Raw genomic sequence first — 13,487 nt, forward strand, 5'->3', positions numbered from 1 at the left:
TATATACATAATAAATATACACAGTACACACGCATATATTATGTAATCAAAAACTTTTATTTTGGATGTGATTAATCGCGGTTAATCGTTGCACAGCACTAAAATATTTATATGGATGTAATTTATATTATATATAAATATATTTAACACACAAACATAACATTTTTCTTAAATATATATATGCATGTGTGTATATTTATATATAGATAATAAATATACATAGTGCACACACACATATTATGTACACAAAAACTTTTATTAAGGATGTGATTAATCGTTTCCAACACAAAATGGAAGTGAAAGGGAAATGGTTCTATCAAGCTATAATTATTATTATAATAAAATCTTTTTAACATGACTATAACATTTCTGTTAAACAGTACAAATATTCAGTTCTCAAAAGTTTGTTCAGACGATTAAAGAGATAATTCTGGCATTAAGAATGATGTTTAATTAAATATTGTTTGTCAGTATACTCTTCTTATGCTTAACCATAGAAAAAACCAAGCAAATAAATAAAAACAATAAATAATGTATGAAATTGACTTTAATGATTTAAATAAAACAGGAGTGTGCAACTTGTTAACATTATGTTTCATGATTGTTTTTTTGTTTTTTTACATTTTGCTTATTTTTTATGGAATTATTTAAAAATTATGCTACAAAACAATGTAGTGTGCTTCTGTTGTGCTTATTATGTCACTATTGCATTCTAAGAATGTCAGGGCAACCTCCAACACCTCTCGACTCAGATTTTGGCTGTAGCGCTGCCTCACGCTGGACAGTATATGCAGGACATGGCATCCTTTCTCAGCATCTGCCAAAAAAAAAAGGCATTTGAGGAAGGTCCTCTACTTACATATTTGGGTACGGATATAGAGTCAAATCAAAATTTATTCAGACACCTTCAACATTTCTCACATCATCAGTTTATTCACTATAGTTCAGAAAAGACAACAACTCAGAGCTGAACTGTGTGAGAACAAATTCATCTTGATAATGTCAGATAACTTTGATATAAAGGTATGTAATGAATAACAATTCAGACAACTGTTAGTATGACAATACTCACACAACCATCCATACTTTGTTGACCAATTACTAAGCAATGCTCAATTTTGTTCAGTCTGTGGTGTAAAAAGGTCGCATTAGAAATTAAAGAAAAAAAAAAAACACTTTACCATAACATGCTGAGGTCAAAGTATCTAAATAATATTTCCAAATTTGTATCAGTTTTACCGGTAGTCGACTGTATGGAGAATTTTTGGGTATATGTCACAGTTTATTTTAATTTGCTATCATCACTTATATACAAGAACTATAGTGTTATTAAAAAAAAAAATCAAAAATTATATCTGTTGTCTGAATCATTTTTGGTTTGTCTGTATATTATCTCACCAATTATTCTAATGATAAAACACAATAAAACAAAATTTACAAAAATTAATACTGCTTCAAACTGAAACTATTATATGAAATGAAAAAACATCAGTTATATAGTTTAGATAAAAAAAAACCCTCACATTTCTCCCGTTTGGTATCCTCTCGTAAAACATCCTTGATCGCTGTGTGAAGATCTTTGTCTTGCTCTGTCACCTAAAGAAGCCACGGTAATGAAAATATAATTATATTGTAAACTAGTTTTAGACATTATGTGTTAGATAACATCTCTGTTGTGATTAAACCACATTAAATAGAATTTTAAAATCCTAGTGGTACAGTCCTGAAACATGCAGGAAGCAAATATTAGACATTATCCCTTTAAGTCTGTTAAGAGTCTCCTGAGGCAACATTAACACTGAATGTACTTGCTAAGGGGTTTGTGTAACGCCACACATACATTGTAGACTTCATCCGCAGTCCGCATTTTACGAAATATTTGTCCCTCATTCTGGAGAATGCTCAAAGTCTCTTTCAGAAGTTTTCGAATTTGTGTAGCAAATGACGTCCTGGGCTGATCTGACTCCTTCAGACAAAAAAAAAGCATTATGAAGAATGAGTCACTTCAACAATGAGTCACATTTGTGTCATGCATCATTTAAAACTTCCAGTTCAGCCTCCCAAAAAACATACAGAGTATTTAAATAAAATGCAAATTATATGTATGTTCTCATTCGATTACTAAGGAAGATGTCGTTAAGTTTCTCATTAGTATACTTCTCATCACCATATGCTGCTGTCCTTGAATTTCCAGACTAGCAGCATCTCATAAAAGTGCTACAGACGATCACTCCCTGCTGCCATCAAACAGCACAACACATCCTCCCTGCCGTGCTCACCATAAGTTATTCCTGGCTCTAATATTCTGTTATACACCAGCCAAGAGTAGTGACATTGAACAAGGACAGTTTACTTCAGAAGCGTTACGCATTCCTCTTTTGCTGTCTATCTATCTATCTATCTCTCTATCTGAGTATAATAGAGATCAAGGTCAGGCCCAGTACCTTTTCTGCTGAAGAATTCTGGATCAGTGGATGTAAGAGGAACTCAACATCATAGGGACGAAACCTGGCCACCTCTTTCTCTACAAGGAATTCCTTAAGAGCAAGAACTGAACGAGACAGCAAACAGTGGAATTGTGAGGAACCACCTGCTCTGTAAAAACATTTAGGAGCACAGAAAGTTTGTAAATGAGATATTGCTCTAATAGAACAGTCAAATAAACAAAAAGTTGATATTAAGTAACTTACATTGTCTGACTATAACACCATTGCCTGATTTTGCTCTATTTCATCACCAAAACTAGTTTGAAACAAGTCACAACTGAGTTGCTGCGCATCTCTATTCAAACACAGCGGTGTTTCGTTTATGAATGAACATTTAAACAAATCTAGTGAGTCAATGACTCATTTTCCCATTCATAAAGACAGTCACTTGCTTTATTTTTGAACGAATCAGCTGTTCGAACGAATCAAATGAATGAATGATTCAATAATTAAATCAGTGACTTGCCTGAACCTACTGGCAGTTTTAGATTCATTTTTAAATCATCTTTTCAGTTATTTAAATCATTTAATATTTCTATAGTCAAAATTTTATATTTAAAACATTAATCTCAAATGAATTTATGAATTTGATTGCACTCATGCCACCTCTGAGCCTCATTAAACATGAAAATACACCCACAAGCCACTTTTGTGTTCTTCTGTGCCATCTCCGTAGTACAAATTCATTTTATTAATACAGATTTCATTTGGTAACTTATTGTACTAGTTCTTATTCTGTTGTTTTAATTAGAAATTTTAAAAAGCTTATATAATTTTTTTAAAATGTGACATAAAAGATGACACACTTTTAATAAAGTTAGAAAAATGCCATTACAAAGGTAAAAACTAATTTATCAAATATCACCTCATAATGGGAAGGATAATTCTTTAATTTGAAAAAAAAAATTGATTATTGATTAGAAGGTGCTCCTAAAATTTTGACTGTTCTCCTAAAAAGAAAAGTAAGCGTAGAGCCCTGACTTACTCTGTGCTGCCCATGTCATCTTTCGGCATCTGGAATGGCTGGTCATAGCACTTTCTGTACACCTGAGGCATTTCCAGCATACGCGAGATTTGCACTGCCATCACAGGGTCATTTACTTTGTCTACACACAGTGATGATTACAAAAAAAATAATTATAAACCCATGTGTTTTACAAAAAGCTCATTCTAACTGATTAAACAAACTAATTATGTGTCTGAATCCCCAACTATTTCACTCACAGAAGCAGTTGGCCCTGATCTCCCTTGCATCCCTGGAAGTTTTGATGGTTCCTCGTACCCTCAGCAGGTCTCCGATCTCCAGCACAGTGCTCTTCCGTTCAGCCTCCTTCAGCCGTTTGAGTTCATCTTCAATGTTAAATCCTCTGGAGGATCCACTAGGATCTCTGCCTGCATTAGCACTGGATTAGTACTTTTAGTGCAGGGGTGCCCAACCCTGTTCCTGGAGATCGACCTTCCTGCAGAGTTTAGTTCCAACCCTAATCAAACACACCTGTCTGTAATTATCAAGTGCTCCTTCAGATCCTAATTAGCTGGTTCAGGTGTGTTTGGTCAGGGCTGGTGCTGAATGCTGCGTTCACGCCATATCGTAATTACCGTAATTTCGAAATGACAACGTGACGTTCTACTCAGAGCTGTTCACGTCCTCGGACTCGGAATTATGCTTTTCTATGGCAACACTATCAACGCCTAAACAGAGCCTACGTTAGTCAGGCGGTACAGCGGTCATGTGGTACAAGTCGTAGCTCTCAGAAGACTCCCAGTTCACAAATTCTACGAGGACATGAACTCTTTTTACAAGTTGGAATCTCGTAATTACGGGAATTCCGATATGGCGTGAACGCACCTGAACTCTCCAGGAAAGTCGATCTCCAGGACCAGGGTTGAGCACCCCTGTTTTAGTGCATTAATGTCCATCATATTTTCTATAGCATCTTTCTATAGCTTTTTATGTTTACTTGGTGTTACTAATGTAGTGTCAGAGTTTTTATAACTTACATTTACTTGATTCTCCTTGATCACGCCATTTCTCATCTTTCCAACAAAGACAGTTTATAACACCAGTACTATCATCCACTGTGTTAAAGGAGAACAGACAAAAAAAGTAGTAAGAAAAAAAAAATAGTAAGACCAGGTGTAACAAGTGGCCATTTTTGAGGTGCAGTCCTGATATGTTTATGATGAAGTTTATAGAGGAACCCAAAAAAAAATTGCAACAGAACTTGACAATGACCACCATGCATTTTCGGTATGCAAAATAATTTGATAACACTTAACTTTTTATTTTTTATTATTGATTTATTTATTTTGAAACAAAATATAGACCTAATAAGGCAATGTTCAAATAAAATGCTTACACTTTTATGCTGAAATATAAAAAAAAAAAATGTTTTTCCAGACCTCCATAGCAGTAAAAATCATCTCTCTCCCTCTTGTAAACAACCGTCCCCAGAACATCCACCTGGTAGAGTGGGTGAGACTTGTAGAAATAAACACCTACAAAACATAACATCCACATGTCAAATATGGGAGCTTTCTGGCAACACTGTACGAACAGTACTTATCTATACATTATTATTATTTAGAAACAGCAGCTGACAAATAATGTGAACACCTACCCGCGTATGCAAAACAATATGTTGCTGCACTACAGGTGTTTAGAAAAGTGCTGCAGTATTTTTATTTCCGTGTAGTTAGATAAATCTAGCAAACAAAATCAAAGGGACCAAAGGTTAACTGCTTGATTTTACGTTACCAGGTACTTGTCTGGACTCTTTCATCTGCAGGATATCAGTGATGTAGAGTTTCGAGTATGCGGAAAACACAGGGTCCAGACCCCAAAGCATAGACGGCAGCTCATCAGCGTCAGCATCTCCGGGACTCACTGCCATCGGACATCACTGAGAATACAAAGGGAATAAAAATAAACAGGACAAAAAATCTCCGCTGTTTTAAGTGATCTTGACTAAACTGAACTTGTCTTACTAACTTATATAACGCAGCAACAGGACACAAATAATGCTGGAGCCTGATAAACCCACGGAGTCATGTTTGTGTTTTTCCGCTCTCTGCGCAGTTGAGTCACTGCGCACATAGGAAGCAGCTACGCTGAGCTCATGAATATTAATTACGTTACTACGCGACAGAACGTTTAAGCAGAAACTATTGCTACGTTTTGACTAAATTTAGCTCGAATAAATGTAAATATAGGTAAAACATGACTTTGTTTTTTTTTTTCAATTTTAAAGAAGGTCAACAATATCAAAAACGTCTTACTATTTGTAAATATTTAAATGTTTTTATGTCATTTTATTTTTGTTTAATTATTTGTTTACTTACGTTTTTTTAACGTAACCTAACAATGTTAGGTTAAAAATATCAAAGGCTCGCGTGTGCAAACAGAATACGGGTGACCAGACGAGGGCGCCATGCATCTTTTTACAGCTCCAGAGCAGGCCCGGTTCTACGGGGGTGCTTGAGGGTGCTAAGCACCCCCAAACAAAAGCAAAAGCACCCTCAGATAAAATTATTAATAGCGTATTAATTTTTAAATTAATGAACACGCACTGATATTGCTAAACTATATGATTTATAAAAGACAAAAATTAATACATGGAATGGGACATTTTATATTTTATTCCATATCTTGCTTGCTATCATGTTAAACGTGTACTAGTTTTAACGCTGCAAATTCTGTAAAAAATACTGTAAATACACAAGCTGAATTGTTAAAAGCGCACCTCGGGTCATGTGACACGAACCAACCAATCAGCTTCATCCTTTATAGAAACAACATTGAAAACTCAGCCAAGACGGTGAAACAGCTGATCATAGCTGTACAGGGATAGACATTTTAAAAATACATTTTGTAGCAGGGCAGTGCTAGAAAGCCATTTATCATTTGCTGAAACTAACTTGTCTTCATGGAGAGCGTAGGCCATGGTTGCCTAGTAACGACAGACGCCATGGGAGCGTAACTTAGCGCTTTGGAAAGAACGCGTTTTTAGGCGCGACATGTGAACTGCTCCTAGATGAGCATGCAGTAATAACCTTCACAGTGTATTCTTGATGTTAGATGGCATTTGTTGAAACTACAATTACGATACTAGTGTAGACGATTTATATTACTCAGTCCTATTTGGTGGTACCGTTTTCATACAGTTCCATGCATATTTTTTGTGAGCACCCTCACAATTTTCAGAAGCACCCTCAGTGATTTGGTTCTGGAACCGGGCCTGCTCCAGTTTATAAATAGTAGTTACAAATGACTAGAATTAAGCCTTTTTACAGCACAGCGTTTACAGTGAGTTTTTAAAAGACGGTTGTATCTCGTTTCCTGGGTGGCTTAAAGAAAAACTTCTGTTCCCTGACCGGGAATCGAACCCGGGCCGCGGCGGTGAGAGCGCCGAATCCTAACCACTAGACCACCAGGGAGCGCTGAGAACACGCTTCAACGTTTGACTTTTTGAGCCTATAGCATTCTGTCCTAGTATTGATATATAGATTACATTTTAACATGTTCCCCAAATTACAAGCATTATCTCCTGGAGCTTACAAACCATTACACTTGGGTATTGTGAAGTAAGATTGCAGTCCAGGATTGTTTTCGCTCTTTACCATCCACAAGAGTCTTAAAATATGGGCTAACTTAGAGATCTTTCTTTCTGACAAGCTTGTTGTTTTAAACTAGCTGTCCCCCAATCTGGCCATGCCAGTGCCCAAACCCCCTTTAAAACCAGCCAACAGTCAATTTTTTTTACAGCAGGGTGGCTGTAGATAATCAATCTTTATCTTATTTCGGTTTTCTAAACCCGTTTATGTGTTTTGAAATGTCCTGAGTCAGAGCTGTAAAGCTGAGAGAAGTGCTGACTCATTCTACCTTTCAGATTACTTTGTAAAACTGTCCTATTATTCCAGTGAGAGATAGACACTTTCCTCGTCATCTCAGAGCAGAGGTGTTGCAATCTGTCCAGGTCACTGTAAGATTATAAACAGTTATAAAAGACTGATATTTGCAATAAGAGTGATAGCTGCATCTGATGGGAATAGAGTGCATAGAAATTGGCCATAAATGCAGCTGATGTTGTGAACTCACTGACCCAAAACTCTCAAAGTCATCCACATTGTGCAATACTGTTAATATGATCATTACTGTATGATCTAATAGTCTGACTGCAATAACAATTAATGCTCATGAGAAACACACACATAACAGATAAGTTATCACTGAGGAGTATGATATCAATGTTTTATTACTATAAAGACCACTATGAGCTCTTTTAGGGACAGTAAACCAGTTAATACTGATCTAAAAACCTGTTTGCTGAAACCAATAAGACAAAATACAAAAAAAAAAAAGTGTTGTTTAGTGTGTAACTATTTTTCAAGGTTGTGTCATAGATGATAGCTTTCCGTACATTTTTAAACTGTGAAATATCCATCATAGTCCTGACCTTTGGACAGAAAAGTTAGGGCAGATTAACAGTCAATACAAAGAAGAGGTCAAAGAGTAACTGATCACGTATTGATTACATTTTCCAGAAGTGCAAAGCGGCCAATTTGTTCTCTGATTGTGTGTAGGATTTGTCTGTGTCAAGCTGACCTAGTCTAAATACTGTTCTTGGCAAGATGCAAAAGATTTCAGGTGCTTTATGAGCAGCGTTAGTAGGAATAGTTCACGATTTTTATTATTTTATCACCCTCATTAAACTTCAAACCAGTTTAGTTTTGTTCTCCAAAACAAACACCATGAAATAACTATAAAAGTAGTCTGTGAGACAATATACAGTATGAAAAGTCTTCTGAAGTCCTCCAAAAAAGTATCTTTGAACTATCCCTTTAAGTTTGATTTACAGTTTAAACCTACCTGTATTAACAGTTAAACTAAATACCCAGTGCTTTTTTTTGTTGAGTCACTAAAACAGTTCTAACAGGTCTACAAAAACATGAAATTAAGCATCAGATGGAAATCCTGTGACAGGTAACTGTCTTTGTCGGAGTTTGTCCTATCCCAACAGTACCCGCTGGAGCCTGTCCGGAGGGACGCTGTTCTCGTCCTCTGACTCCGCGTCGCTCTGTGGGTTTGAGCTGCAGGGAGAGGAACACTGCGGGGAACAGAGGTAATGCATGAGCGGCAGGCGGTACTTCCCACAGAAATCCACAAACTTGATGTGCCTCACACACGAGTCAAAGTAAACACCTAGAGGGCATAATGAAAGAGATACAGAAAAATGTGAAGAAGTGGACAAATATTCACATCAAAAACAACAATAAAACCTGCAACTTTATCAACCTATGAAGTTTTCAATTAAGAATCAGTCAACAATAATTGTGGCATAACGTTGAAAGGACAGTTCACCCAAAAATGAAAATACTTTCATTAATTACTCGCCTTCGTGTCGTTTCTAACCCATAAGACTTTCGTTCATCTTTGGAAGACAAATTAAGATATTTTTGATAAATTCCAAGAGCTTTCAGACCCTGCATAGACAGCAACACAACTGATGTTTGAGGCCCAGAAAGGCAGTAAGCATATTGTTAAAATAGGCTAGTGACTTTAGCAGTTTAACCGTAATGTTAAGAAGCTACAAGAATACTTTTTGTGTGGAAAGAAAACAAGAATAACTTTGTTCAACAATTTTTTGATGTCACTTGGACTATTTTAACAACTTACTACCTTTCTTGGCCTTGAGCTGTCGGAAAAATATCTTCATTCGTGTTCTGAAGATGAATGAAGGTCTTGCAGGTTTGAAACGACATGAGGGTGAGTAATTAATGACTGAATTTTCATTTTTGGGTGAACTGTCACTTTATTTACCACAAAAAGCAAAAAATTGGGAGTGAATAGCGTCAATCTGTAAATGTTAAAATTCTTACTTTAAACAATTTAGTTCCAAACTTGTATGCATTAATATAATTTTAGCCTTAAAAAAAGCCTAAAAGGACCTTTGCAAAAAAAATAATAAATCCATTGACTTTTCTTTTCTTGCATGCAAACAAGAAAAAAACTGATAGCATGAAAAATGTACTGTGTGCACACAAAATTCCATAATTACACAGAAGGTTCATGTGCTCATGCAAACTGTTTTCTCGTTTGTATGCAAAAGTACAATTATTTTATTGTTGCAAAGTTCCCTTTTATAATCTTTTCTGTGTAAATTTATATCAATTTTCATAGCTTGGTTTCACACGTAATCCAAGCACTTGTGCTACTTCCAACAACAGGACTAATGGCTTTCGAATGTGTGCTTTGAAGTTGTTACGGTGTAACATCAGTCTTTGCTTTTTTTAATGAATGAGGGACAAGATGAAGCAATCAACATTATACTACAAATTTTGTCAATTATACTACATTATCCGTCATTATGCTACAATTCCGTCAGAGCATAAATGGTACTGAACCCAGAATATTCCTGTAATAATACATGCTGTGATATAATTAATGCATAATGCAGTCTAAAGCGAGGTTATCCTTGCAGAATAGATCTAAATATTTCACTTTTTCACATAAGTGACCCTGGACCACAAACCAGTCATAGGGGTCAATTTTTTTTTAATTAATCATTTATACATCATGAATCAATAATCTTTCCATTGACGTATGGTTTGTCAGGATAGGACAATATTTGGCCAAGACACAAAAATCTGGAATCTGAGGCTGCAAAAAAAAAAAAAAAGTAAATATTGAGAAAATATCGCCTTTAAAATTTTCCAAATGAAGTTCTTAGCAATCAAAAAGTAAGTTTAGATATATGTACGGTAGAAAATTTACAAAATATCTTCATGGAACATGATCTTTAATTTATTTCCTAATGATTTTTGGCATAAAAGAAAAATGGATAATTTGACTCAAATGGATTGTTGGCTATTGCTACAAATATACCCGTGCTACTTAAGACTGGTTTTGTGGTCCAGGGTCACATACTATACAGCCTCCTTTACCTGCACACTTTGGGTTGGGACATTCGCTAGCCAAGTTTAAATAATGAATCAGATTGGATGGTAGATCACTCGAGCTGAATGGAAGGTTCTGGGACTTGATGGTACGTCCCGCCAGCTCCAACAGGGATGGAGGGTCGTAGGTCATGTCCTTGATGAAGCGCACAACCAGAGGGTTTCCACGCAGACTGAGCTCTTGCAAATGGACGAGGCTGAGGATCTCACGAGGAAGGAAGGTCAGCAGGTTGTTGTGGAGACTGAGAGAGAGCAGGGAGTGTAGTCTGCAAGGACAGATATCAGATAAAAAAAAATCACTCGATTGCTTTTACTTTACAATATACAATAAACGCAAGTAACCAAAGATCTCACTTGTTGAGCTGAGGCGGTATGCTTTGGATGCGATTGTCACACAGGACCAGGTATCTCAGACTGGTGAGGTTAGCAACCTCAGGTGGGATGGAGGAGATGAGGTTCCCTCCCAAATACAGCATCTCTAGACTGTAGCATCACATAACAAAGGTCAAAAGTTGAAGACCCATGACAATGAAATAAAGTTTGGTAGCTGTTAGTTTGTGTTACACTCTAAAAACAAAAAACAAAAAAAAACACAATTTGTTGAGTCAACTTAAAATTCTACTTAAAGTTCAATCAACTTAAATAAGTTTAGTCAACTTGAAATGTTACGTTTTACTAAGTGAAAACTTAGATATTTGAGTTGACTAAACAAACTATTTGGTTTGTTAAACTTAAAAGCTGGGATTGTTACCCAGCTGCCTTAAAATTTTAAGCTGAATGAACTCAAATATCTAAGTTGTCACTTAACAACTTAACATTTCAAGTTGACTAAACTTATTTAAGTTGATTGAACTTTAAGTAGAATTTTAAGTTGACTCAACAAATTGTGTTTTTTTTTGTTTTTTTGAGGTGACTGAACTTAAAATTTTAAGGCAGCCAGGTAACAAATTATTTTAAGTTGCATCAACAAATTGTTTTTTTACAGTGTAGCTATATGCTAGTTAGTTTGAGGCTAGCTATATGCTCCTACAAGTTGACAAAAACAAACTTTTAGCAGATATACTACTTGGAAATTGCACAAAATACTAACTTCTCATCTTCTCATCAAGCCTGAATGAGAATGTGCCTGTTTTTAAATGTGTATATATTAATATGGCAAAAGCTAATGCGGAATTACTATAATGCAGAGGTGGTCAATCATACAATGAGGATAAAGACACACCAATAGGGGGAAGTTCAAAGTTCATATACTGTAAATACAGAATTTAGCAATCCAACGATGAAGCAGGAAGATCTAATTTTAACTTTCTAGGTTTGAATGAAATGAGAGATCATTAACTTAAGAGCAAACAGACTACTCTTATGTCATGTTAAATTATTTGTCTAAGAGTACTTAACCAGGTCTCTCATTCTATTGGTCAGTCTTTTATCCAAAAGCCCCACCAACCAACCCCAGGCCATGGAATGCATTGAACTACTGTCTAGTTTTGTAACACTGATCCAGGCCAGACGTGCGTCTGTACAAGGCTCACAGCCCTCAAGAGATACAGTATATGGACTAAAAAATATATATATATTAGGGTTAATATAGTTAGCTACAACTACAAGCATAATATTTTAAACTTGAAATAAAATGTACATTAACAATTAAAAAAAAAAATATATATATATATATATATTAAAAAAAAAAAACTAAACACTACATTTAATAATAATGCATTTATCATTTTTATTTAATGTGATGTACTAAAAAAGCAAAACTGTGGAAAAAAATCCTTAAAATATATATAAATAACAGACTACTAAAAATGTCAAAAGCACAACAGAATTAATTCAACTTGAACTAAGATGAAAACAAAATACAAAAAAAACAGTATTTAGTTATTTATTTATTTATTTATTTTTTTACAGAGGAACTCCAAGATAAGCTGGAATTATTACTCTGAATTATTACTCTTATCAGATCATGACTCAGAAATTAGTTAATAGTTAATAGTTAGAAATTATTTAAGTGTTTTACACTGTATTATCTACACTAAACTGCTATTTTGGGAACCTAGTTGAAAAGTCAGAGCAGTTTATTCTTCTCATATCAAAGAAAGAAACTCATACCTGGTCAGGTTCTCTATTTCTGCAGGGATATTCTTCAATCTGTTTCCTCCAAGTGACAGGGACTGTAGTGTGGTCATTTTGAGAAACTGCATGGGAATATCATCAAACCTGTTGCCACTCAGATTCAGATTCTCTACAGGCAAATGTTCAAACTCCTTAGGAAACGAGGACTCGTCCAGAAAATTGTTCTTGGCTACAAACGTCTTTAGGTTTGTTAGGCGCATGATGTCTTCTGGTATGACTGTGAGCGAATTATTGCTGATATCCAGATATTCCAGGTTGGAGAGAAAGCAAACGGAAGGTGGAAGAAACGATAAACGATTGTTAGTGAGATGCAGCTGCTGGATTTGTTGTCTTTTACTGTCCGTGAGATTATCCAAGTTCAAGTCGTCCAGCTGCAGACGCGATAAATGTAAAACAGCACAGTCGTCCATGCTTGGGAAACGAGCCATATGGATTATTCAGTAAAGTAAAATAATAGTAATATCAGAATACAAAAAAAAAATAATTATCACACTTTTTAGTAGTGTAGCAGTCTAAAGAGTTATCGCCTCGGAGCTCTTGTTTTGAGTTATAATCCATACACATATATTATACAGTATGTAAAAGTGATCCCTTTGACTAAAGTGACTAGACTGCAGCTGTGCGAAGTGCACGCGCCTGAACCAAGGCTTTAGTGGTTTTATCTGTACTAAAGTGCGCGCGTCACGCCTCCTGCAGTCAGTGGTTGGTCATCCAGGGGCCAAACGTGATGCAAGTGTGTTCCGTCTCATAAATCTCTTATGCGACGCTGCATGAGCTGCATGAGTGCCTGGTTCACATGAAAACCTGTTGACATTCAACAGGTCTACTTGTTGTATGAAAGATCATATACAGCATAAATCTACTGTCTACTGTAGACAGACAACAAAAAGACATGTATGCTACAGTACC

At 35.7% G+C, this 13,487-nt stretch overlaps 2 protein-coding genes and 1 non-coding gene across 3 annotated transcripts; all 3 read right to left on the bottom strand.

The window, feature by feature from the left end:
• Positions 1-529: 529 nt before the first annotated feature.
• stn1 (STN1 subunit of CST complex) lies at positions 530-5,576 on the bottom strand. Its single transcript, XM_051108020.1, has 10 exons — positions 5,479-5,576; positions 5,245-5,389; positions 4,890-4,985; positions 4,488-4,565; positions 3,711-3,878; positions 3,472-3,592; positions 2,445-2,595; positions 1,841-1,966; positions 1,524-1,596; positions 530-817 (listed from the first exon to the last, which is right to left on the bottom strand). Exons 2-10 carry the CDS (start codon positions 5,378-5,380, stop codon positions 660-662), a joined length of 1,107 nt encoding a protein of 368 aa, XP_050963977.1. The 5' UTR covers positions 5,381-5,389; positions 5,479-5,576; the 3' UTR covers positions 530-659.
• Positions 5,577-6,851: 1,275 nt separating this feature from the next.
• On the bottom strand, positions 6,852-6,923 carry trnae-cuc (transfer RNA glutamic acid (anticodon CUC)). The gene has a single exon. It is a non-coding gene; the product is annotated as a tRNA-Glu (tRNA).
• An 800-nt stretch (positions 6,924-7,723) lies between these two features.
• Positions 7,724-13,199, bottom strand: lrrc58a (leucine rich repeat containing 58a). Its single transcript, XM_051124539.1, has 4 exons — positions 12,555-13,199; positions 10,797-10,925; positions 10,431-10,708; positions 7,724-8,688 (listed from the first exon to the last, which is right to left on the bottom strand). The coding sequence occupies exons 1-4, from the start codon at positions 13,004-13,006 to the stop codon at positions 8,495-8,497; spliced, it is 1,053 nt and encodes a 350-aa protein (XP_050980496.1). The 5' UTR covers positions 13,007-13,199; the 3' UTR covers positions 7,724-8,494.
• Positions 13,200-13,487: the final 288 nt, after the last annotated feature.

The sequence above is a fragment of the Labeo rohita genome, chromosome 1, assembly GCF_022985175.1.
Source record: "Labeo rohita strain BAU-BD-2019 chromosome 1, IGBB_LRoh.1.0, whole genome shotgun sequence".
NCBI classification, from domain to species: Eukaryota; Metazoa; Chordata; class Actinopteri; order Cypriniformes; family Cyprinidae; genus Labeo; species Labeo rohita.